Source organism: Phoxinus phoxinus (assembly GCF_949152265.1).
Source record: "Phoxinus phoxinus genome assembly, chromosome: 1".
NCBI classification, from domain to species: Eukaryota; Metazoa; Chordata; class Actinopteri; order Cypriniformes; family Leuciscidae; genus Phoxinus; species Phoxinus phoxinus.
Genome location: NC_136876.1, coordinates 13,478,469 through 13,505,165, shown reverse-complemented (window position 1 = coordinate 13,505,165; position 26,697 = coordinate 13,478,469). Strand labels below are relative to the sequence as shown.

Genomic DNA, 26,697 nt, shown 5'->3' with positions numbered 1-26,697 from the left:
AACATTTGAGCAAAACAATCTTCCTTTGTGAACTGCTTCCAAAGAAATGTTCTTGATGAAAGTTGAGAAATCACTGTGGATTATGACATTGTGAATTTCACTGAAATTGTGCCAATTGTTTGTACTGAAGCGCAAAAACATTGTCTCTTTAGTATCTTTTCGTCATTTAAATGAGTAATTGTTCTGTTTAGCACAAACATGCTTCTATGTTCTTCCCAGTTACATGTTAAGTTTCAATGCTGTTGCCGATGTTCCTCCTAAAACATAGAGTATAGATACTTGCATAAAATATATGTGAAGAGCAGTTCAGATTATTTTAAATGTTTAACTTAATATTGAGATCGTCGTCCTTGGTTTCTTGACAAATCTGAGCAGTTTGAGACTGTTTGGAGATCTGTTTTGACAGGATGCATGTGAGATTGGGGACATTTTCCCAGGAGAAGCGTCTGAAAAGCAGGATGCGTTTAGTCTCATGGCAATACAATTGAGACATGAAATCGATCTTTTGGTCATATTTATTTCCCTTGAGTTTCACTCGATCTCTCAACTTTCAGCTCTTTCTTTTGAAATGAAGATCTGTTGCAACAGCGTAAATGCATTTCAGAGAGTTCAAAACGCTGCAAAGTCAAAGGCCTTGAGTTTATTTTGAAGGCTATAATGAAAACCTCACATTCTCTTATTCCTTCCTTCCTGTTCTTTGGCTTTTATTCACAATCAAAGAAAGGAAGAGAACTAGGGAGTCACCCTGTCAATGTGAATAAAGTGAAATTGATGACAGTAACTTTTGTTTTTTACTGAGATGAATCGCTCAGATCTGCGAGATCAGATGTGTTTTATTCAGTCTTCTTCCTGAATGCATGCCGGTTCAAAGTCATGTCACTGCCAGGAACTGTCTGGCACGGGAAGTGCAGTGATCCCACACTGAGATCTTCCATCCCTGCTGCCATGCCAGAGTTTTTCAGAGCATTAATTGGCCGTCCTGTCTCTCTACGAGACACTTAAGCAGATCTATAGCTTTCTAAAACTCCTCAGTTCAGGCTGTTTTCCTTGCTTGCCGTGTGTTGAATTGAAGCTCAGAATAGCAGGAGTGATGCTTCGCTCTGTTAGAAACACAATACTGCAGGATGACAGATAACTTTTTAGTGTTCAGTCAACTTTTATGGGCAAAGCGAAAGAATTCCCGCAAGGAACAGCTTCTCATTCTCGTGTTTAAAGAGCGGAGCCGCTGTAGGAGGTGAGGCACAGTGTATTTCATTTATGAATAGAAACACTCCTTTTAAAGGTCTTTCCCACTGCATTAACACAGAAACCATTAACTCTAGTTCACTCTGCTCTTGTTTAGAGGATGTCAAAGGTCAGACAAGAGCCCAAAGCAGAGACGAATAAAAGCTGATGCAGCTCAGAGGAGGAAAAGAGTGGATATACTTTGCAAGGTTGTGGTCATTGATCAAAAGATTTCTCTTTCATTTCTTATTTTATATCAGTTCCCAGCAAGCAATTTTGCATTTAAAAGACGTCTTAATAGCCGTTCAAACACAGTCCTGACGTCTAGGCTAAAATAAATGTCCCGCTTCCAACACATCGGCAAATCAGAAAAACTTATCGGCCGATATTTTAAAAATGCCAAATATCGGCCATGGCGATATATATATCGATTGACCACTAAAAACATGGCAAAATTTGGGCTGTCACTGAAAATTTTATAGACGTCTAAACCATAGCCCAAGAATAGAGTAGTCATCTAAAATATGAACATGTCAAAGAAATTAAACCAAACTCATTGTAATCACTGTTGACTTTGCTTACATGATGGAAGATCATAGATCTCGCAAATTATTTTGGCAAAAACGACATGTAACCAAATTCAAGGTTATTTTGGCTAGAAGTGGGTTACTCATAGCCAAACTATATCAGATCCAGACTGTGAAATGACGGCTATTGGTTGCTGGGTTGTGTCTCAGACATTGCTCCTAAAATTAATTCAATGACAATTGTTTATATAGTACTGAGCATTTAATCCTGGGTTAATGTAGCCCTGGGTGATTTTGTTCCAAAATAAATAGCTGTGGTTTATTGTTTGCTTGTAGGACCGGATGAGGTTGTTCGACCTTCTGATTTGTCAAAGTCAGGTGAAGAAACGGCTGGAGGAAGTGATGTCGTCCTGAGGCCCAAACGCTGAGCCACCCCTCACTGTGAGACCTCAGCTGTGTCTCTGTCCCTGGGGCCACAGCAGTGATATTTCAACAGACAGAGATCTTGGGTTGTGTTCAGGAACCCCCTGGTGCTCCTATGAGTTGCATGAGTCCGTTTAATCAAATGAAACCGGGAGAGAGAAATGAAGACAGAGAGATGCTAGAGTTAAACCACATTTTTCCCTCAGCCTTTTGCTTATTAAATGTCTTGAGGGTTTGGCTACACCGCATGAGGAATGAAACGTCACAAATGTAATATTCTTTAATTCACAAATATTCAGCTTGAATAGTTCAGTCAGACAAGCTTGTCAGTTCTGAGCATTTTCTTGTTGTTTAGTTCTTCCAGGGTGGTTAAGTGGTTACTAGAGGGTTCTGGGTGGTTAAGTGGTTGCTAGGGGGTTCTGGGTGTTTAAGTCTTTTCTTGGGTTTCCAGGGTGGTTAAGCAGTTACTAGGATGTTCAGGGAGGTTAAGCAGTTGCTAGGGTGTTCTGGTTGGTTAAGTGGTTGCTAGAGTGTTCTGGGTGGTTGTTAAGCAGTTGCTAGGGCGTTCTGGGTTGTTGTTAACCCGTTGGTAGGGTGTTTAAGTGGTTGCTAGAGTGTTCAGGGTAGTTAGGTGGTTGCTAGGGTGTTAAAGTGGTTACTAGAGTATTCAGGGGATTTATTAACCCTTTCACACGTACGATCACACTGATGTCCAAGAAAGCGGCAATAATAATCCTTTATATTATAAAAAGACGACACGTACACGATCAGATACACATTGTTTACATTTTACCCTATTCTTCTCCCAGTTCACCAGCCACTTACTTTCATGCATTTCGGGAGAAGTGCTCTGACCTGTGGCACAAACTAACATGGCGCCGCCCATCGCGCATACAGCTAAACTAACGCGATCGTTATAAAGGTGTTTATACAACATAACACATCCACATGCACATATTTGACAATCGGAATATCAGTGTTTCATACTATAGCTAATAAATGTGTGAATATTTTGAATAAAAAAGAAAAAATTACATTAAAGCAGATCATCATTCATTCAGCGCTGTGTTGTGGTTGCGCTGTGTCACGTGACAAGCAGTGACGCGTCACCATGGAAACAATAAAGTGACAGATTTCAAATAACGATCGCCTTGAAAAACTCACGCTGGGGGGTCAATTAGAATATTTTAAACTTACGTGTGAAAGGGTTAAGCAGTTGCTAGAGTGTTCATGGTGGTTAAGCGGTTGCTAGGGTGTTCTGGGATGTTGTTAACCAGTTTCTAGGGTGTTCATGGTGGTTAAGTGGTTGCTAGAATGTTCTGCCTGGGTGGTTAAGTGGTTGCTAGAGTGTTCTGGGTTGTTGTTAACCAGTTGCTAGGGTATTTGGGTGGTTAAGATGGTTGCTAGAGTGTTCTGCCTGGTTGTTAAGCAGTTGCAAGGGGTTTCAGGGTGGTTAAATGGTTGCTAGAGTGTTCTGTGTGGTTGTTGCGTGATTAACTGGTTGCTAGGGTCTTCTGGCTGGTTTTTATCAGTTGCCAGAGTTTTCTGGATGGTTGTTAACCAGTTGCTAAGGTTTTCAGTGTGGTTAATTGGTTGCTAGAGTGTGCTGGGTGGTTAGGTGGTTGCTAGAGTGTTCTGGATGGTTGTTAAACGGTTGCTAGGGTGTTCAGGGTGGTGGTGAAGTAGTTGCTAGGGTTTTGGGGGTGGTTAAATGTTTGCTAGGGTGTTCTGGGTGGTGCTTAAGTGGTTGCTAGGGTGCTTAAGTGGTTGCTATTGTTTTTAGGGTGGTTAAGTGGTTGCTAGGTTGTTCTGGTGGTGGTTAAGTGGTTGGTAGGGTGTTCTGGTGGTGGTTAAGTTGTTGCTAGGGTGTTCTGGGTGGTTAAGTGGTTGCTAGTGTGTTCTGGGTTTTTAAGTGGTTGCTAGGGTGTTCTGGGTGGTTCAGTGATTGCTACGGTGTTCTGGGTGGTTCAGTGGTTGCTACGGTGTTCTGGGTGGTTCAGTGGTTTCTACGGTGTTCTGGGTGGTTCAGTGGTTGCTACGGTGTTCTGGGTGGTTCAGTGGTTGCTACGGTGTTCTGGGTGGTTCAGTGGTTGCTACGGTGTTCTGGGTGGTTCAGTGGTTGCTACGGTGTTCTGGGTGGTTCAGTGGTTGCTACGGTGTTCTGGGTGGTTCAGTGGTTGTTACGGTGTTCTGGGTGGTTAAGTGGTTGCTAGGGTGTTTGGGGTGGTTCAGTGGTTGCTACGGTGTTCTGGGTGGTTCAGTGGTTGCTACGGTGTTCTGGGTGGTTCAGTGGTTGTTACGGTGTTCTGGGTGGTTAAGTGGTTGCTAGGGTGTTTGGGATGGTTCAGTGGTTGCTACGGTGTTCTGGGTGGTTCAGTGGTTGCTACGGTGTTCTGGGTGGTTCAGTGGTTGTTACGGTGTTCTGGGTGGTTAAGTGGTTGCTAGGGTGTTTGGGGTGGTTCAGTGGTTGCTATGGTGTTCTGGGTGGTTCAGTGGTTGCTATGGTGTTCTGGGTGGTTTAGTGGTTGTTACGGTGTTCTGGGTGGTTAAGTGGTTGCTAGGGTGTTCTGGGTGGTTAAGTAGTTTGCTAGTAGGGCTGGGTGTTTACAAATGTAATAATGTTAAGTTAGAGTAAATTAATTTGACCTAAACCAACTAAATTGTGTTGACCCAAATAAACTGGAAAATAGTTGAATTAACTAAAATGTTCTTCAGTTAAATTAAGATAGTGAATTCATATTTGAGAGTTAGTTTAAAAACTAAACTGACTAAAAGTGGTACTTGAGTACTTTAGCACTTGAAATCCTAAATTCACAAACACTGAAACAGAAAAAATGTATAATTAAATCTAAACCGAAATACTAAAAACCAATACAAATGACAAAAGTACAACAAAATGACCAAACCTTAAGTCAGAATAAAAACTGAAAACATAAAAATAAAAGCTACTTCAAAATTTGAATAAATAAAACAATAGTATGAAATAACACTGGTCTCATTTGCGTTTATTTTTATTTCTCCAAAGATCTTTCCAGACCTTCCCGTGGAGAGAAGAAGAAGACCTGGTCCTGGGCGTCAAACATCTGATCTACTGTATGTGTCGGGTGTCAGCCCATCTCTGTGTGTTCACCAGGTCGTGAGGGACGCTGGCTATCGAATCTGACGAAGTGTGTCGTGGATGCTGCTCTGACGCAAGCAAACCATTGAGTTGTAGTGTCTGGTGTCAGGGAAACGCATAGCAACGCAAATGCTGCCTATAAATACGTCTCTTAAGTCTGGCTATTTTAAACCGCCATGTCGAAGCGAGCAGTTCAAGGCCACAACCCATCACCTATAGAGCTGGTCGAGTCTGCGGACTACAGCTGTACTGCTCTAATGGACTGTTGTTTTGTGCGTTTGTTTACACAAATAGAACATTTCTGTTTTTCAGTTCATGACGGAAAGACAAAATCTGTGGGTTTTATGTTTAGTGAATTACATACTTTCTTTTACATTTTGCTTGCCAAAATCTGCCAAAGCATTGTAGGTGGTTGTCAGGGTGTTGCTATGGTGTTCTGAGTGGTTAGAGTATTGCTATGCGGTTGCTATAGGGTGTTCAGGGTAGTTGCACAGGGCGTTGCTTTAATGTTTCTAAAGTTATTTGAGTGGATTGAAAGAGTGTTGCTATGCGGTTGCTGGAGTGTTCAGGGTAGTTGCCAAGGCATTGCTTTACTGTTTCTAAAGAAATTCTCGCCGGTTGAGAGAGCGTTGCTATGCAGTTTCTAGGGTGTTCCGAGTAATTGCCAGGGCGTTGCTTTAATGTTTCTAAAGTTATTTGAGTGGATTGAAAGAGTGTTGCTATGCGGTTGCTACGGTGTTCGTGGGTAGTTGCCAGGGTGTTGCTTTACTGTTTTTAAAGAAATTCTCGCTGGTTGAGAGAGCGTTTGAGAGTTTCTAGGGTGTTCCGGGTAGTTGCCAGGGCGTTGCATAATTGCATTACTGTTTCTAAAGTGATTTGAGTGGGTTGAGAGAGCGTTGCCATGCGGTTGCTGGAGTGTTCAGGGTAGTTGCCAAGGCATTGCTTTACTGTTTCTAAAGTGATTTGCGTTGTTGTGAGATCGTTGCTATGCAGTTGCTAGGGTGTTCAGGGTAGTTGCCACGGCGTTGCTTTAATGTTTCTATGGTTATTTAAGTGGGTTGAGAGAGCGTTGCTATGTAGTTGCTAGGGTGTTCAGGGTAGTTGCCAGGGTTTTGCGTTTGTGTTTCTAAAGTGATTTGCTTGGTTGTGAGAGTGTTGCTTTGCAATTGCTAGGGTGTTTAGAGTAGTTGCCAGGGCGTTGCTTTCTTGTTTCTAAAGTGATTTGTGAGGTTTAGATTTACATTTATTGATTTCGCAGACGCTTTTATCCAAAGCGACTTATAAATGAGAACAATAGAAGCAGTTAAACAAACAGTAGGACAACAAAATGCAAGTGCTATGACCCTTCTCAGTTTAATCTAACGCAGTACACGTAAAGGTTTATGAGAGTGTTGCTATGCAGTTGCTAGGGTGTTCAGAGTTGCCAGGGCGTTGCTTTCTTGTTTCTAAAATGATTTGCGTGGTTGTGAGAGCGTTGATATGCGGTTGCCAGGGCGTTGCTTTAGTGTTTCTAAGGTGAAGTTTAAAACACAGTTTGCAAAACAACAAACTTAAAATGTTATTTGGATTTGACCACACTTTATGATTGTTCGCCTGCATGTGAGCAATTGTAATAGTGATGCTTGACTTAGTAACCACACATTTAAAAAAAAAAAAAATCTGCCTTTTAAATTCACTACCCAAATCAATAAACAATAAAGCAACAAACTATATGTGTAGTGAAGTCTGGATCATCCAGGCCCACAATGCGCAGTGCAGTCATGGAGGACGCACTGTAAAATAAACATTTCCTTCCATTCATTATTGAAAGTTTTACTCGCACGAGAAAGCTTGTTACAATCGACCCGACCCAAAGCGCTCTTTAACTGAGACTTCAAACAAACAGCAAGAGTGACTGGAGAAATAATTGAAGCCAGTCGCCTCTAAAAGAGACGCAGACTTCAGTGCGGCTCATTCTGTCAGAGTTCAAAGTCATAACAGTTTGTTTTTATCATTCGGCTTTTAAAATGGATGCTTCGGGCAAATGCACAAACATAATGACACATTCAGCGTTGCTATGAGGTTTACAGTTTAATGAACTATATTAGAATATTTGTATATTCAGATGATTTTTTAAATCACTCTCCACATGATACCACAAGATAACATATTCTGTTTGCACAGGAGTTTATTAAAAATAGTTCTGTCAACAGCTTACAGATATAACATTTCCAAAGACACTTATGACGATTACAATCATAAAATAATTTGAAACTGAATTGTTATTAAGACACATTTTTTTCATTCTCCCATCAAACATAAGCACCTGAAATCAAGGATTCACGATTTTCATTTTGTTGAAATGATCAAAAGTGCTCAGATACACATAATACTGTCATCTTAAATGCGGTTATCAGTCTTTTTAAGTTACTTCACATACCGCTCAAGTCAGAGCATGTCTGTCGTCATAGTCCGAAGTACAAGAATATAAACAAAATAAACTCAATAAAAGAAAATAATAGCATCTGGTTTTCCAGCCCATTGTTGTTTATACATCATAACACTAGTGATATAAGTACCGTACGTCCACGAAAGTGACATATAAAGTAGCTGGGTGTCAGAAAAAACGCTCTCAATGAAGAAAAAAATCATTGTTCTTCATTTCCTCATTGTCCTCCCTTTCCTTTATGTCTCAAAGTGCGTCTTTCCATTAATCCGACCGGACAGGAAGCAGCCGTGGATTAATACGGCACTTCCCGTCTCTGGGTTTGCACAGCGGTTACTGGTTACTTAATTTTGCCTTGGCCCGCGTCCCAGATAACCGAACGGTCCTGCCTGACAGGCAAAAGAGACTGAGGAGAAAACAAAAAGAAAGAAAGTGCTTACAAACCACTTGAAAGGTTGGCTAGCGCTGCGGCCCGTCAGAAGCTGTGAGGTCGTGAAAATTAGCATAACCGTTGTCCCACACTGCAAAAAAATATTTTCTTACTGTACATAGTATTTGTCTTGTTTTCCAAGTCAAATATCTCAACATTCCTGAAATCAAGATACATTTACGGTACTTGAAAAGCAAAATGACTTAAAAAGGGCCTATTAAGCCTATTTGGGCTCTACTAGAACAGGTTTTCATGCTTGAATGTTCAAAAAACATTATTTTTCACATATTCTCCATTGTTGCAGCTCCTCTTTTCCCAGTCTGTCAGTAACGCTCTGTTTAGTTTCTGTCTCTATGAAGCCCCTCCTTCTGAAAAGCACAATGTGCTCTGATTGGTCGGCTGGACCAGTGTGGTGTGATTGGCTAACAGCTTTGAGCGTGTTTCTTGAATGTCACGCCTTTATAACCGCGAGTTTCAACAACTCAACCAGACATCACCTCCTTATTTACCGTATGCCTTTGGCGGGAATAATTTAAATGAGGAATATTGTGACGTGTTCATTCGCAGACGATAACTCAAATGTTTGATAACTCTAAGCCTTGATTTCTGAAAAATTTATCAAAATTAAGTGTTTATCCTTGACACAAAAACAAATATTTGTCAATTGGATGAGAAAAGAAAATGGAAAACTAGATTATTTTTCTGACCCCATTGACATATTTTTTTCTTGTTTTAAAGGATTAGTTCACTTTTAAAATTAAAATTCTGTCATCATATACTCACCCTTAAGTTGTTTCAAACCTGTATGAATTTCTTTCCTCTGCTGAACACAAAGGAAGATATTTAGAAGAATGTCGGTAACCAGACAGTTTTTGGTTCCCAATGACTGCCATAGTATATTTTTTTCCTACTATGGCAGTCATTGGGAACCAAAAACTGTCTGGTTACCGACATTCTTCTTAATATCTTCCTTTGTGTTCAGCAGAGGAAAGAAATTCATACAGGTTTGAAACAACTTAAGGGTGAGTATATGATGACAGAATTTTCACTTTAAAAGTGAACTAATCCTTTAAGCATTAACTCACTTTTGATTATTTTGACTTAATATCTTGAGTAATTTTGCTTCTCAAGTAATTGTACCTTGATCTAAGGCAGGGGGGTCACCAAGCTCGGTCCTGGAGGGCCGCTGTCCTGCAGAGTTTAGCTCCAACCAGGTCCAACACACCTGCCTGAAAGTTTCTAGTATGCCTAGTGAGACCTTGATTAGCTGGTTCAGGTGTGTTTAATTGGGGTTGGAGCTAAACTCAGCAGGACAGCAGCCCTCCAGGACCGAGTTTGGTGACCCCTGATCTAAGGAATTTGTAATTGAAAACAAGACAAAAATACTGAGAATAAGAAAAAACTTATAAGACTTATAAAAACTGAGAATAAGAAAAAGCGTCCAGATGTCTCGACATCTGGACGCATGCAGCTGCAAATCTGTCTCGATTAAATGCTCTGTCTTGTGACGGAGACCCATTCGTTTTTCTCCGAGAGCACTCGGATGGTCTGAACTGGGGGCAAAACATCTGGTCATCATTGTCCCAAATGGGCCTTCAGGGCTGCCTGACTCTCTTCTTCTTTCCTTCTTTCTTTCTCTCCATCTACACCTTCCAGTACTCGGTTGGTCTGAACTAGGGGCAAAACATCTGAACATTGTCCCAAATGTGAGTGGAACGATGGTTTGACTCATTAATTGGGAAGGTTTTGGAGTCCGTTTTGGAGTGTCGAAATCAGGCGAAGATGCTCCTCTGATGGGCCATCAGGGCTGTCTGACTCTCTCTTCTTCTTTCCTTCTTTCTCTCCATCCGCACCTTCCAGCAGACGGTGCTCAAGGCGAGCAGCACCAGCCCGGCCGAGAGCAGCACCAGTCCGAAGTACGATATGGTGGAGCCGTGAGAGTTGAAGCTGTAGGCCACGGCGGTCACCACGATCCCTGCAATCAGGACCACCACGCCGAACGGGACGGTGCACCGGTAGCAGGACAGCTCGGCTCCCCCGGTGGCCGCTGTCAACTGCACCTCGTTGACCAGAGGAACGGTGACGGCCGCCGGTGGCTCGTTATTGTTGGTTTTCTCTGCCAGGATTCGCTCGGGAGCTCCGGGGATCGTCATGGTGTCTTTCACAAGCTCGGCGGGCATCGCAGGGTCAAGGGTCAGTGTGTTTCGAGGCATCAGCCGAAGTCTGAGCCGTCTCTACTCTCTATTGTTCCAGTTCTCCTCACCGTTTCCACACCTGTGGGAAAAGCAAGGCAAGTTTATTTACAGGGTTTTATACAATTAGAAAATGGTTTTAAAGCCTTTTTAAGAGTAAGCAATAGAGCACAGCAGTATTTTTGGTGGCCGAAGTTTTAGTCACATAACATCGGTTAATGGAAACGCAGTCATTTCGCAATTATAAATTCGACATTTAGAAAATATCTCAAATCTGTAACGGAAACGTGGCTACTTTGGTTTCCTCAACGGGATTCCATTGACTTTTGGATTATTGCAGAAAATAAGCTGTGACCAATCTTCACATATTGAATACAACCTAAATTCATTCATTTTGAAGCCTAAACTACACCACGGTCACATTCCAGTTAATTTATTTCTCAGGGTTTTATACAATGAGAAAATGGTTTAAAAACCTTTTTAAGAATAAGCAATAGAGAACTGCTGTGTTTTTGGAGGCCAAACAATAAGTTTGCATCAACAGCTGCGTTTCCATTACCATTCAAATTGCGCAAATTGAAATTGCGAATTGACAATGTGTTTCCCGAATCCATATTGTCGCAAATTGGTTGTTCAACCACGTTGGTTCATGATGTCACGCGCGTAGTGGAGTAATAACTACTTTTAATGAATCTGTTTGAGATTGAGTTAATGCAAGATGTTTTGCTATAAATTACAGACATGACATCTGAGGACTATTTCAAATTTTTCTGAATTATTTTGCTTTATTTCCAGATTCAATCATTCTTACGCACTAGATCACACTCACACATGCGCACTCTTCACAAACAGCGCTTTAAATCTCTTGACAAACTAAAAGACGTAAATTACATTTGTATGTATTCTAAATAAAATATACAGATTGTACTGAATGTCAGCTTGCTTATTTGGCTCAAGACAAGGCTTTATTGAATCCACACATCATGCAAACAAGAAACTACACTTCTAACCACAGGTTGAGAGCTGTCGTTCCAAACACACAAGTTTGCGAATGTTCGTTAGAACAATGTTTTCGGGAAACACCGGCTCGTTGAAGTATGCTGATAAGGACAGAACTTGCGACCATAGTTGGCTATCAATGCTTTTGGGAAACGCACCGCTGGTCTGGTTGTCAATGCATTGCTCTGGGATTGCTATGGTGTTCTAGGTAGTTGCTAGGGTGTTTTGAATGTTTTTGTGTGTTGCTAGGTTGGTTGCTAATGGTGTTTGTTTGTTTATAGGATGCAGAACGAGTTACACACTGAAGTGCAATACTTAATGATCTAAACAGAGCCCTAACTCGATGTATGAGCAATAGTAATAGTGATGGTTGAGCGAGTAAACCCATGGGAGCGCAGGGCAGGTCTGTAGAGTTGTTTTGGTTTTCAAGCGGGAAGAGCCCCCAGATCCCCTTTCTGACCGCAGACGCAGGCCGACCGTCGTCTGAATGACGCAAAGAGAGCTGCCACATTCCCTGGAGAGCTCACGATATGACATTACAAACCGGCCCATGAAACACGAGCGCCGTATAAATTAACAGTCATTTCTCAAGGGGCTTTTTCTTAAGAGGGTGCCAAGCGCCCGTGACACTTCTCTCTGACCGTTACACATTACAGCCGCACAGTTTAGCCTGGATTTTAACCCTCATGTGCTTCAGATTCACCTCAATACTTTTACATTTACAGCCGATCTTTACAAACATTATAAACTGACTGATATTGTTGAACTTTAGTTTTTAACCCTAAACTGACTGAGCATGCAGCTGCAGAAAAGTGGCGGGTACCCATGAAGGGTAGTGACATTTTTTTAGCAAAAACACAATACTTTAAAACAAATCTGAATAGTGGCGCAAACTCATTCACATAATCTTAAAATGGCATTTGCTTATAACTTTATAGCCCAAACAAAACCAAGGTAATATTATTTTCATGCAGAACTAGATGTTTGAAATATCAAGCTAAATCTTGTTTATAATCAGTTGTCATAAAAGTTGATATAGTCATAAAATATTAAATCATTGGGTATCTTAATACTGTTGTATGTTTTCGAGTGTTTAAAGGGTGTTGAAATCTTTAAAATAAGTGCATTTGTGCACTAAATATGGCAAATACAGGATATTTATTGCTTTATATTTATAGTGGATTAAAATGCTATCTTTATGTATTAAAACTTTTGTTTTGGTTACTTGAAATAACACATAATCTTTATATTATCATTGCAATTACATTCAAACTTAATGTTTTTGAGAAACCGACATTAAAGGGCTTGTATTTCAGTAGCTGTATATCAGAAACTGCATGCATGAAACATTCACTAATGTCACGTGCAACACCCTTATGCAAATAATATTTTATGAATGTGAAATAATGAGTTTGGTGCATGCATGAAGGTAATGTGAGACGGGGTCAAGTCATTCACCTCACACGTGTTTTCCATCCTGCCCTCCGAAGATCCTGTTCAGCAAACCGAAGGCGTTAAAGTCCCGTTATACTCCAAACACAAGCTGCTTCTAGAGATCTCCTCCTCTTGAAGCGTGTCTGAGACTGACTGTGTGTGCAGGTCTCATTCACTAGAAGTGCGTCTGAGTTCCTCCTCCTCCATGTGAACTTGCGCTGAACACACGGGGAGGGGCGTAAGCTTTGTAAACCATGTCATCTGCTGACGATATGTGCTGATGGGTTCGATTTTCACGCATGAATGTTCCATTAATATTGTGTTCTCATGTTTTACATTGTTGCGGCTCCTCTCTTCCTAGTCTGTCAGTATCGCTCTGTATAGTTCCTGTCTCAATAAAAGCCCCTCCTTCTGAAAAGCACACTGCGCTCTGATTGGTCGACTGGATCAGTTTGTTGTGATTGGCCAACAGCTTTGAGCGTTTTTGGGAAATGTCCTGCCCCTTTACCATAACTGCAAGTTTCAGCCAAGCGGCGACCTTCTCTCTTGAAGCCAACGCAGAAGTGACTTAAACTGCAGTTCATCGACTGGCCACTAGGGACAGGCTCCAAAAGAGAGTCAATCCCATAGACCCCCATGTTAAAGTGCCCAACTTTACAACAGAAAGAAATATGTTTACAGCCTGGTACTAAAAGTGGTTTAGGTCTATATAGCTAATTTTGCCCTTCATGACAACTGTGAGGGGGTGAATTTCCTTTTATAACTTATCCTTTTAAATTATATTAAGCCTAAAAGTTGTGCATAATTAAGGGCGTGGTCACTTGAGTGACATGTGGATTGCCGCTGCGTTTAAATTCACTTTTAGGCATCTTCTTCTTTGTCCTAGCGTGTATCCCAAATTTTTATAGGGTCCGCTTGTTCGCATGCTTTTCGCCACTTGGCTCGATCCAGGGCGTTATCAGTGGTGATGATCGAGCCAGCGCTTCTTTGGCCGGCCGCGCGGCCATCGTCGTCCAGGTGGTGATCTAGGCCAATATAGGCCATTTTCACCACTGTCTCATCACCACTTCTGATGACGTGGCCATACCAGCGGAGTCGGGCTTGACGCATCTTTTCAACTATGAGCCCATGCGCCTTCGGACATCTTTGTTCATGACGCGGGACCAGCGGAGCATCTTCATCTCCTTAACATGGAGGGCCGGGCTGCTCATGTTTGGTGGCGGCTGGCCAACACTCGGAACCGTACAACGCAACTGGGCGTACAGCGGTTTCATAAATCTTGCCCTTGAGTGGTATGGGCATTCGGCGGTCGCAGAGAATGCCCGAGCCATGCCGTGAGGACTCGGGCTCGGGCGTCAGGGAGGGAGTCGCCGTTGCTCCGAATGAGCGAACCGAGATATTTGAATTCGGTGGCTTTGTTTAATGGCTGCCCTCTAACTCTGATTGTCCCGTCGGTCTGGGGTCCGCACTCCATGTACTCAGTCTTTTTGACGTTGAGGCTCAATCCGTCCAACCGCTCATTCCAGTCTTACACTGGACGTTCAAGCCCACGACGGGTTTCGTCAGCTTGGAAGATGTCGTCGGCGAATAGAAGTGACCAGGGCTTAGACGCCTGAATATCCCCCGTGGCAGTGTCCATGCAAAGGGTGGAAAGGAGCGGGGAGAGGGCGGATCCCTGGTGCACGCCGACGGTGGTCGGAAACGGTTCGGACAGGCCTGCAGGGCATCGGACGACGCTGGTGGTGTTGGTGTAGAGGAGCTGGATCCACCGTACTCTTCGGGGGCACCGTGAGAGCGGAGGGAATGCCAGATGAGATCCCGGGGCACACGGTCAAATGCCGAGTGCATTCACTTTTAGACATACACTTGCAAACTTCCCTAAGCACTTCCCCTCGGGAGAATCCCCTCCGCCATTTTGAAGTGCGTTCAACTTCATCAAATGGATGAGGCAAGTTTATTTGGACGGACCCTCGACCCCTTGAATTTGACAGAGGGAGCGAGTCTACTCGATACGTACACTTCAGACAGATCCATAGACCACAATGCAACACGATTGTGACGATTGTGACTTTACCCAAAAGTGATCAAGGGCTTAGTGCGCTCCATTTAAACACATTGAAAGGTTTCCACCAGTAGTGGGCGCTCATGCAACATAAGCAGTGACGTACATCCGAGTGAACGAGACGAGTGAAGTTAGCGAAGGAAGGGCATTAAAAAGTGGACATAAACGCAGCCTTTGTGCTTTGTAACTTTGCAAACCTTTTCGTTAATCCAACAGCAACATTACACAACGAAGAATGCTGAAAATGTTTTAAAGGAAGTTGCTTGATGACGTGTGTATTTAGTTCTGGTTATATTTATTGCAACATCTTACAACACATCACATGTGTTTCACACTTTTACAATACGTAGCCTAATAACCAACATTTATTGTGTATTTTCATTTGGAAGACACTGTTAGCCATGCATTTAAATTACAAATAAATAAAATATGAATAGCATTTGTAGTTCTACACAGTCAAATAATATGGAAATGCACATTATTGCATATAAAATGCAATGCATATACAATATTTATTTAAATCTTTGAATCTGACGACGTGACCGCTACAACAGTCTTGCTGAAGTTGCCAGTAAATCACTGCACAGCCTCTGTGAGTGAGTGAGTGTGTAATTTGAATATGTGTCATTGTGAATTTGAATGCGTTTGTGATTTGACTTGGCTCTTGCCTTCTGCTCTAAAACGCATTTATGTGTGACTCAAGCATCAAATGTGTTTTTCTGCTTCTTTTTTTCCCTTGTAATGTGATACAGGGTGTTGTCTACAGTCTTCCTTCCCGGAGGAAATCTTTCCTGAGATGCAGCACGCGCTGACGGACACCGCTCGGCTCTCTGACTGACGACAAAGAGACACTGAGAGTTTGCTCATTTGAGTTCATTTGAGTTCATTCAGTGCAATTCTCACCAAACCGTTCTTTAATGAACAGATTTCACACAAACACTCCTTAAAAGTTCTTTAATGGTTCATTTAATTGTAACAGCTTTTTGTTTTGGCTGTATATAGTGCTTTAAGAGAGATGTTTTTCCATGTTTCATTACAGGTTCTTTCCTATCAGCTTGGATCTAACCCTTTATTTTATTACAGTTTCACAACTATTATGACACGCTGCCCATTTCTGATGAATTGATGGGCCTGTTATGAATGGTGGGGTATAAATATTTGAGCTGCTCTTGTAACAGGCTGTGGGTATAGAGTATCATCTGGTAACAAAGGTTACAGCATTGGGTTACTAACAGAGGCTCTCAGAGAAATATGTCTCATGTCAGACTCCTGACCACCCGGCCGGAGTTTATTTTGAGATAATGAACGGGTGACTGGCACAAAAAAATAAAAAAATAAAAAATAAATATGTGTGTGTGTGTGTGTGTAATACACTGCCAGTCAAAAGTTTTTGATTGATATGATTTTTAATGTTTTAGAAGAAGTCTCTTAAAAAAAAAAACAGTAATATTTGGAAATATTATAAAAATGTAAAATAACTGTTTTCTATTTGAATATATTTTAAATATATAATTTATTCCTGTGATCAAAGCTGAATTTTCAGCATCATTACTCCAGTCTTCAGTGTCACATGATCCTTCAGAAATCACTCTAATATGATGATTTGATGCTCAAGAAACATTAATTATTATTATTATCAATGTTGAAAACAAGAGAAACTTTTCAGGATTCTTTGATGAATGGAAAGTTCAAAAGAACAGCATTTTTTTTAAAATATAATCTTTTTAACATTATAAATGTCTTTACTGTCACTTTTGCTGAATTTCCTTGCTGAATAAATTTATTAATTTCTTTAAGTCCCCCCCAAAAAAATAAAATAAAAATAATTTACTGATCCAAAACTTTTGAAAGACAGTACAATGTTGCAAAAACTTTCTATTTCAGATAAATGCTGTTCTTTTTAATTTTTTAATTACACAGCTGTTTTTCAACATTGATAATAATCATAAATGTTTCTTGATCATCAAATCCTCATATTGGAGTGATTTCTGAAGGATCATGTGACTCTGAAGACTGGAGGAATGATGCTGAAAATTCAGCTTTGATCACAGGAATAAATTACATTTTACTATATATTCACAGAAAACAGCTGTTTTACATTTTAAGAATATTTCACAATATTACTGTTTTTTTGTATTTGTAATAAAATAAACGCAGCCTTGGTGAGCATAAGAGACTTCTTCTAAAAGCATATTTAGTTATCTCTCTTAATATATAATAATAATATTAATATATACATTTATATACTCTTAATTTTCTTGTATCACACACAAAACTTTTAAGCGTGTACCGAAATGCGTGAGCGCGAGCACGTGGCGCGCGATCAGCTGCGCTCTGACGTCAGCGCCCGCGCGCGTTCACACATGACTCCTGACTCTTGTGGTGAACGCGGAAACATCATGGCTCTGCTGTTCAGTGATGAGGAGTTTCAGCAGGCCTGGACCGAGCTGGACCAGCCGATGCTCGACGGAGGCTGGGAGTTCTTCACCGAGACCATGAACGTCAAAATATACAGACTTTATAGCAAGGTGAATATTTAATGAATGACTCAATGCGCACGCGCCCTGTGCACAATCAAAACAAAGCAATGCAATCTGATCTATATGCATGACATGGGAATAGTATACAATATATAACATAATGCAATATTGAACGTTAACGATAACATAATCATATATAAGCTTCAAACTCACTGTAAAAGCAGCAGACCGGGGCTAGTTGTCACAATCCTTGCATTTTAAAAGTTATATTTCGAATCAAGTTCAAACACAGACAGGCTTGTTTTCTAAAGCAGTTTATTTTACTCTATTTTATAATTAACTATCATTTCAGGATAATCATATTTTGTTATTAATTCATTTCAGTTAAATAAAACAATGTTGTTTACCTTCCTATCGCCCCCGTTTTCACCTTGTGATTTTTAATGTTTCATGAATTACTTGATAGTGACTTTATGTTTTATCGGCTTTTTAGTTGAGGCTTCTCATTGTGACAACTTGCCCCATTTAAATGGGCTTTACAAAAAAAATAAGACAAATCTGATAAATGTTTTTCTGGAGTTAAAAGTGTGACTATTTATTTATGCTATGAGTGGGTGAATCGAGTGGCAGTGCAGTGATTTACAATTCAACTTTTCTGTTATATAATAATACTTAACACAATATTGCATTGGGTTGGTAATATACATAGTATTTAAAAATGTTCTATAACATTATTTTGGCTCAGTGTGGATGAAATGACCAAGATCCAGATGTTTTAGTGATTTATAAGCAAAAGTAACCATGACGGATTCATTCAAGAGATCCTGTCTTCATGCACTCGGATCAGTTTCCCATCTAGTGCATGACATGTATAACATCACATCAATCATTCATATATCACAACGCTTGCTCGGTGTTACAGGCTCTGGCTGTGATGTGGCATGTGTTGATTGTCTTCAATGTCGTGTTGAACAGGAAACGGGTTTGTACGAGTACAAAGTGTTCGGCTCTCTGCCCAGCTGCTCTCCAGATCTCCTCGCAGATGTTTACATGGATCTCAACTACAGGAGACATTGGGACTCCTATGCTAAAGGTAATCACGAGCAGGACTCCGGATGTCACGATCAAACATCTTCATGAAAACCATTATTTCATAAGCATTCACCCTTCCGTCTCCGCGTCATGAGAGTTTGACTCTCAGCATTACTCGTAAGGCAGGTTTAGACTGATTCCTACGCTCATGAATCATCTTTGAAGAGATTATAGGTGATACACCCATTTCTGTAGCAGAACGACTCACTCAAGCTTTTGTTGTGGGTAAAAAAAACAAAAAAAACATTTACGTTGGCCAAGTCATGTCAGCTTTATTCATATAGTTTTCTACAGTAATAAACAGGAAAATTACAGAATTATTGATGCAACTTCATCAAATGTGACAAATTCAAATTCTGCTGTAAAGTCATCGAGTCCGTTCAATGTTGACTCAGTTCAATAAATGTGTCGATGTTGCAAAAGGCGTCAATTATGAAACTAATTCGGCTCAGCAGCTCTACAGAAGACAATAGGTTCATTATTCAGCTCACGTTTTGTTCTCATCTGACAGTGTTAGCCAAATTGATAATATTACAGAGTATTAAGTGTCGTAAAGGAACACTCCACTTTTTTTGGAAATAAGCTGATTTTCCAACTCCCCTAGAGTTAAACAGTCGAGTTTTACCGTTTTTGAATCCATTCAGCCGATCTCCGGGTCTGTCGGTAGCACTTTTAGCATAGCTTAGCATAGATCATTGAATCTGATTAGACCGTTAGCATCTCTCTCAAAAAAATGACCAAAGAGTTTAGATATTTTTCCTATTTAAAACTTGACTCTTCTGTAGTTACATCGTGAACTAAGACCGACGGAAAATGAAAAGTGCGATTTTCTAGGCCAATATGACTATACTCTCATTCCTGCGTAATAATCAAGGAACTGCTGCCGTACCAGCAGCGCAATGATATTACACAGCGCCTGAAAATAGTCCCCAGCTCGGTAACTTCCAACGTGACCGGAACTAAGTTTGTAATATCATTGTGCTGCTGGTACGACAGCAGTTCCTTGATTTTAAATAGGAAAAATATCGAAACTCTTTGGTAATTTTTTTGAGAGAGATGCTAACGGTCTAATCAGATTCAATGATCTATGCTAAGCTATGCTAAAAGTGCTACCGCCAGACCCGGAGATCGGCTGGATGGATTCGAAAACGGTGAAACTCAACTGTTCAACTCTAGGAGAGTTGGAAAATGAGCCTGTTTCCAAAAAAAAGTGCAGTGTACCTTTAAAGTTATGTTAACTTACTCTTGTGTAGCTCAAATAAACTGGCGCCCACTTGAAATGCATCCTATGGTTTGTTTTTTTACATTTTCTTTCTAATGTTTTTCCACACTGAAGCTTCTCCTCTCGATGGTGGTCAGATCCGTTCACATGCGCAGGGAACTGGACTGGTACGTCATGTACATGTAGTGTCCCAGTAGATTGACCCAGTGTTTATTCTGTCATTGTTGTGTGTGTGTAGAACGTGCTGTGTTGTTTTGATGGTGATGTGGTTTATACAGTGCTAGTCTCGTGTAGGCAGAAGATCTGGACTCGTTCATCCGCCAAGGACCATCCAGAGGCCGTCTGACTGACACGTAAAGCAACCAATCGCAGCTCGTTTTGCTCCGTGTCATGTTTAGGGGCGTGAAAATGTAACGTCGATGTCCCTACATGTAAAACATCTGGACGTATTTTATAGAGCTTATGCCACCAACTTTACATACTTTTGAAAATCCAGTGTTTAGTTGATCCTGGTAAGCGCTCATTGACACGGTTGTAAACGGGACAGTTTTCTTTTTCCATGAGGGGGTTTGGCTTCACGACTGCTTTGTTTCCAGTCGAGCCGTTAAAAAACGCGACACACACGTCTCTCCGAAGTCCTGTAGAGTTCAACCAATCAGATGACGACTTTGAAAATCCTCAAGTGTTTCTAGTTGAGGCTGAGTCTTATACAGAACTGGCCTTTATATATCGAGTTTCTCAGTGGACTGATCCAGAATCAGATCCTTCAGTTTACATAAGCTCAACCGTTAGCATGTGAAAGGCTAAAACTGACCCCGGATCAGATTTATGTACATTGAGCAGGTTTGTCAACAACATTAAATCTCAATCAGTACGTGTTACTGTTTAATCAAAAGTGTTAATAGTTAAAAATGAGATGGCAGAGCACCAATAAAAGCTCAGGAAATTATGTCATGTTTAAAGTGGCCTATAACATTATAGCATGTAGCATTATAGCATGTAGCATTATAGCATGTAGCGTTCCACTGAAGACTAGTTATAAAGTTAAGAATAGTTATAATTTAGTTATTTTTGACCATTTTTTCCCTCTCTGACATTTGTGATGCATACAAAACTGCATTTTTGTTCAGTTTTCCAACAAAACAATATCAAAATAACATTACTTGAATGTTTTTTTCCAAATGTACATCCAGTTTGCTTGAATAAACTTTCACTTTTATGATGAAAAAGGTGATCAGTTTCTCATGCCGCAATGGTAACAGAGTGAAAGTGGACTTTTCCCGCATGTACAGTAGACTAATTTAAATTTGCTGTAGTTTATTTTTGGCTCCTTTATTTTGTTGGTCTGTCTGTCTGTGTGCAGATTCATGTTTACCTACAACATTCACTTCTATAAAGTGTGAGATTCTTAATGTATTTCACTAAAGTACTTAAAATTCAACTCATGAAATGTTTAACGCCACAGGTTTATATAGTCTAGACACATCAAAGTTAGGTTCCCATACTAAAAACTGTGTAAAAAAAAAAGTTTCTTAGACATTTTTTTTTAAAGAAATCTATCCCAGGTCAAAAACGACCCTAAATGCATTATAATTAAACGTCTGTTTTTGATACTTTACCTTTAAGACTTCCGGTTGTAAATGATCTTAGTGTAGTTCACATGGTCATTTATCAGTTGTTTTACATGATTGTTAATATGTAAATGTGGGTGGTCATATGTTAATGAGCTTGTAGTTGTGATGTCTGTCATACCCTTTTTGCTGGTTATAGTTAAGTGATCTAGGGAAAGACTTTTGGAAAGAGTATTGCAAAAGCTCAGGAAATTGTGTTTTGAATAAAATGACCATTTAAACAATGTTAACATTGGTGACCATCAATACGGAGCTCGTTTTATCCGTCAAACGTGTAAATGTTCTGTTCTCTCGGGATCTGGGAACTGTTAAAACATCTTTAAAATCACTTTGTTAGGACATGAAAGCTGTTTTTGCTCTCCAAAAGATATCGCCGCCGATTTCATAATGCATTATTTTTTTGATTTATCTTTTTATTTTTTATTATCCTGGACTTCTTTTGTAGTTGCACGAGTGTGAATAGCTTTTGAAGCCATTTAGTTTTCCTCATGTTTAAGACATGATATGGCAGGGTGGTGTATTTCCCGCAAACACAAACAGACCGTGAATAGCTGTGTGTGTGTGTGTGTGTGTGCATGAGGGTGGAGTGCTGTTTTATTGGAAACACATCTCTGGCTCCGGACGGACCCTGTACGCATGTGTTTGAGCCGATCTTCCACGAAAAGCCTCATGCGTCCGACAGCGCTTGTGCTTTAGTCCTGATGTATGTCCTCTAGTGTCCCCCTGTGTGCTTTCCTGTGGTATAACTGGAGAAATCCCAGCCGAACGCTGATTTATACACACAACAGCACAAACTGACCTCCATGACCAGCGCTTACAGTCCTTATTGTTTCACAGTGTCACGTCTCAAATACATGTTTGTCAAAAACGACAGGACTTGTTTTGTTCCTTCATCTGGACACCATGTCTTTGTTCACATGTATAATTTCACTGAACGTTGTGTAATCTTCAATCACTAGTATGAATATTGTGTCGGACCACCAGAGCAGTGAAATGTGGTTTGGGTTAAATCGGTCATGAATCTGATTACAATCACGAGCCTCCACCCTTGTTCGCTGAATACATCATCTGTGTAACGCCAGACTGACCCGTTCAGACATCTTTTCTGCTCAACAGCTTTCAGTCAACAGTGCTTTTGTTTTTATCATAGTTGTTTATATTTTTTATCCATTTTTATAATTTCTGTTGTCATTTTAAAGTTTTAGTAAATTTGTTGTATTTTATCATTTTTATTATTTTTATTTTTAAATGTCTATATAGTTTTTTTTTTTTTATCTCATGTTGTGGTTATTTTAGTACATCAAGTTCAACTAAATGAAATTGTAAAGGGGTGATGAACTGAGAAATAAAATTTTCCTTGAGCTTTTGACGTATAAGAGGTCATCATACTATTAGAATATCCTGTAAGTTTCAGGGGCCTCATTTATAACCGTTGCGTACGCACAAAACCGGCCCTGAAAGAGGCGTACGCCACTTCCGACGCATAAGTTGTGATTTATAAAAACAAACTTGACGGGAAAATGTGCGCACCTGCACGCAAACTCTGACCCATGCGTACGAACGTTTTGGAGACGGAGCAGTTTGGCGACACCGATGGTGAGCTGGAGTTAAATGTCTTTTTGGTCACTTTTAGACAGAACATCTAAAGAAAATTAGACATATATACAGAAAGATAATACAAATATAATTTCACTCACCAAGTCTATCACTTGAAGCAAATATCCACCCCTGAAAGGTCCGCAATGGTTGGGCCGTTTAGTGAAACTGACGCATATCTAACGGCAGATGAAGTAAAACCGTAAATCTTCATTATGAGTCCCAATCATAAATACAGTGCATGTTCACAATAACAGTTTAAATAAAATAATGATTTAAACTATGTTTTATTTCTGATATAAACATTTAGATTAAATATGCCATTCTCATTAATGGAGTTAATGGAGTTAAACACATAAAATACATGAAATTTACTGAGAAGTAAAAAAAAAAAAAGTATATTCAATAAATAGAAATATGTGTCGTGACTCGTGGATGCAATGCTTTTGAACATTTTTCCTCTGGCATGCTGTGTTTTAATGTTTTAACTAGATAATTGCTTATCATGATAATAGCAGATTGTGCAAATATAATGCACAACAGGGTCTATCTGTTTCCATTAAAAATATAAATCAATTAAAAATACTATTTGGTCAGTGGAAAAGATTGAGAAAAACTTTCTCTGAAATATATTTTACACTATATTTATTTATTCAAAAACAAGGCAAGGATAGCTACTAAATGGTTTTTATTAATGTAATGTGACGGCACATCCGTATTTCATATTTTCCTAATGTCTTGTATATTAAACATGTTATCACGTGGATGAATAATCATATGCAAATGATATGCAGATGAGGATATGCATAGTAAAACGAGGCGTTGTAAGCTCCATATATGGTTATTTCGGGGAGGAGACGCATGTGCGCACAATCTTCCGCTGACTGGGATTTATAAAGTGAATTCTGCGCAGTTTCTGGCGTACGCACGGTTTTATAAGTCTGAATATTTTTTTGTGTATGCCATTTTTGGCTTTCGGGCGCACGTACACTTTTAGTAAGGATCCTACGCACAGTTTTTTAAATGAGGCCCCAGAACTGAAAAACTTCCTTGTTAGTCCAATAAAAGCTTGTATTGACACCAGGCACAGCGAACAACAGGTTTTTCAAAGTGAGGATCTATGACGTCAAAGCCTCCGCAGAAGAAGATCAACGCCTACTTCAACACCCCACTGATTTGCGCATTACATGAAACTCATTATAATATGCAAAACTGTTATCCAATCATAGCAGTGGGCATTTACTTCCAAGTCTTCAATATGGCACGCCCATAAAAACCAAGCGTTTCAGGAGCTAGGCTTTAAAACCAGGGTAGAAAATAGCCCTACTTATTCATTTTGATGCTTTTGAATGTAAAATCCAAGCGAACGTCATAAGTTGACCTCAGACAACAATATATATTTTTTAAAAGCCAGTTCATGACCCCTTTAAAGTTTTAGTAATTTTGTTGGATTTTTTTGTCATTTTTATTAGTTTTATTTTTAAATGTCTATTTTTTTTTTTAATCACAAGTTGTGGTTATTCAAGTTCAACTAAACGAAAATGACAAATTTTGCCTTTGCAACTATCTGCGTAACACTTTACAGTAAGGTGACGTAGTTACACATTACTACATCCACTTACTATAGTAATAACTGTAAAATATGCATAAATACAAGTAACTTATCCTAAACCAAACCCGAACCGTAACTATAGCAAGTACACGTAGTAATACTCAGTTCTTACCAGAATAAGGACAAAATAACTACGTCACCTTAAAATAAAGCGTAAGCAACAGATTAAATAAAATGAGTTTGTTTTATTTATATATATTTTTGGCGAACATATTTTTATTGTATTTTACAACATTTAACAAAATTACATACACTTGAATACAAACATAACTTACTCAAATCCCTTCCCCTCCACAATAACCCTGCCAGTAAAATAATATATATATATATATTATATGTATAGGCGAAACTCAAAAAATTTGAATATCGTGCAAAAGTTAATTTATTTCAGTAATTCAACTTAAAGGTGAAAATAATTTATCATATAGATTCATTACATAAAGTGAGATATTTCAAGCCTTTATTTGTTATAATTTTGATGATTATGGCGTACAGCTTATGAAAACCTTTTCACAATATTCTAATTTTGAATTTGGGGTTTTCATAATCATCAAAATTGTAACAAGGCTTGAAATATCTCACTTTGCATGTAATGAGTCTATATAATACATTAGTTTCACCCTTTATGTTGAATTACTGAAATAAATGAACTTTTGCACCATATTCAAATTTTTCGAGTTTCACCATATATATATATATTTTTTTTTTTAAGTTAAAGTTTGTCAACACTTTACAATAAGGTTTCATTTGTTAACATTTGAACTAACACTGAAAAATACTTCTACAGCATTTTATAATCTTAGTTGGTCAACATTTACTAATACATTTTTAAGATCTGTAAACATTAGTTATTAACTAACATTAAAGGTAGGGTAGGCAATTTTTTCATAAACAAAAAAAATCCTGATAGCAATCAATAATACGAGTGGTCTATATATTAACACATGTACATACATCTTTTGCGTTTCTATGGCAACATTATCAATGCCGAAATGAATCTGCAGCAGTCAGGTGGTAAAACTAGAGCTCTGCGAGTATACACTCATGTTGTTATGCTATGTAAGGTCACTCGTAATGCTTTGCAGACCCTGCTGTGTGTGTTCATGTGTTTTGAGGTGGCGTTCACTGAAGGAAGGGTGGTTGATCTCGTGCTTTCAAAGTCCGTTTTATAATAGAAGTCAGTTTTGAACTCCGCTGTTTAACTCTATGAAGCTGTTTTCACGTGACTTTGAATTCAAACACCGAGACGTTTGGTGTTCCTGATCGCTTCCAGTCTTCCGGGAAGATGTTAGATGTTGGACATGGATTTGCTCTCATAAGACACACGAGCGTCAGTGAGGTTGCATGACGGGCCCAGACTCGCAGACGGTGTCCAGATCCAGAGTTCAGGAGAGGTTCAGGTCTGGTTTTAGTTCCTCCACACCAGACGTGGATGTCACGCTGGGACTGAAAACGGTCCTCCTGAATGTTTGCCATAACATCGGAAGCAAACAGTGTCTCTAAAATGACATTTAATAGTGTTGCATTAAGATTAAAGCTACACTTAAGCGAATTTGTACAGTATATTTTTTTTATCCAAATTAGGCTGTTTACGTTATATAGGTTATTTAATGAATATATAAAGCATTTTTCATGTTTAATTTCTCGCATAATTAATTATATCATGATGTAAGCCGTTTACCTTTGTGTGAAATGACTGTTATACAGTGATAGAGTTTGTTCATATCACCCATCTGTGATTGTGTCTCATAACTCATCTTTCACTCTTCTCATCTGGAAACATATTTGTTAATGTGTGTAGTTTAGGTTCTGGGTAACACTGGGTCTCATTTGTTAAGATTAGTTCATCGCAACGCTATTATGAGCTGACAGTGAGCAATATATATATTTTTTTTCCACAACATTTTTACTGCATATTAAAAATTCAGTTCTCCTTAGTTTCCTTTGCATTAAGTCAAGTCAATTCACCTTTATTTATATAGCACTTTTTACAATACAGATTGTTTAAAAGCAGGAAACTAACAGGAAAATAATGTAACAAAGTTTCAATTAGAAACAAAATATTAAAAACACTGTAGAAGTATTGTTCATTGTTAGTAGCTGTTAAATAATGTAGTTAACTAATGTTAACATCAACGTGTGTGTGTGTGTGTGTGTGTGTGTGTGTGTGTGTGTGTCATCCTCAGAGCTGCACGAGAAAGACTACAGCGGGCAGAAAGCCATATACTGG

At 39.4% G+C, this 26,697-nt stretch overlaps 2 protein-coding genes and 1 long non-coding RNA gene across 3 annotated transcripts in view; 2 read left to right on the top strand and 1 right to left on the bottom strand.

Annotated features, from left to right (window-relative positions):
• The first annotated feature begins 1,342 nt into the window (after positions 1–1,342).
• Positions 1,343–16,264, top strand: LOC307004259. The gene is made up of 4 exons (XR_013798961.1): positions 1,343–1,433; positions 2,088–2,192; positions 10,008–10,437; positions 15,587–16,264. It is a non-coding gene; the product is annotated as an uncharacterized lncRNA (long non-coding RNA).
• On the bottom strand, positions 7,450–12,927 carry tmem100a (transmembrane protein 100a). The gene is made up of 3 exons (XM_079623336.1): positions 12,797–12,927; positions 9,233–10,421; positions 7,450–8,895 (listed from the first exon to the last, which is right to left on the bottom strand). Exon 2 carries the CDS (start codon positions 10,358–10,360, stop codon positions 9,920–9,922), a length of 441 nt encoding a protein of 146 aa, XP_079479462.1. The 5' UTR covers positions 10,361–10,421; positions 12,797–12,927; the 3' UTR covers positions 7,450–8,895; positions 9,233–9,919.
• An 864-nt stretch (positions 16,265–17,128) lies between the features above and the next one.
• Positions 17,129–26,697, top strand: part of pctp (phosphatidylcholine transfer protein) — a gene marked incomplete at its 5' end in the record, with an annotated part of 13,470 nt that continues 3,901 nt past the window's right edge. Inside the window, 3 exons of the mRNA XM_079603908.1 lie at positions 17,129–17,362; positions 18,290–18,407; positions 26,654–26,697. The exon at positions 26,654–26,697 is cut by the window's right edge and continues 36 nt beyond it. Of these exons, the coding sequence (XP_079460034.1) occupies positions 17,129–17,362; positions 18,290–18,407; positions 26,654–26,697 (396 nt within the window). The remainder of the gene's footprint in view (positions 17,363–18,289; positions 18,408–26,653) is intronic.

What these genes read in the sequence shown, in the direction of transcription:
- tmem100a (XM_079623336.1), bottom strand. Translation starts at nt 10,360, where the DNA reads ATGCCTCGAAACACACTGACCCTTGACCCTGCGATGCCCGCCGAGCTT.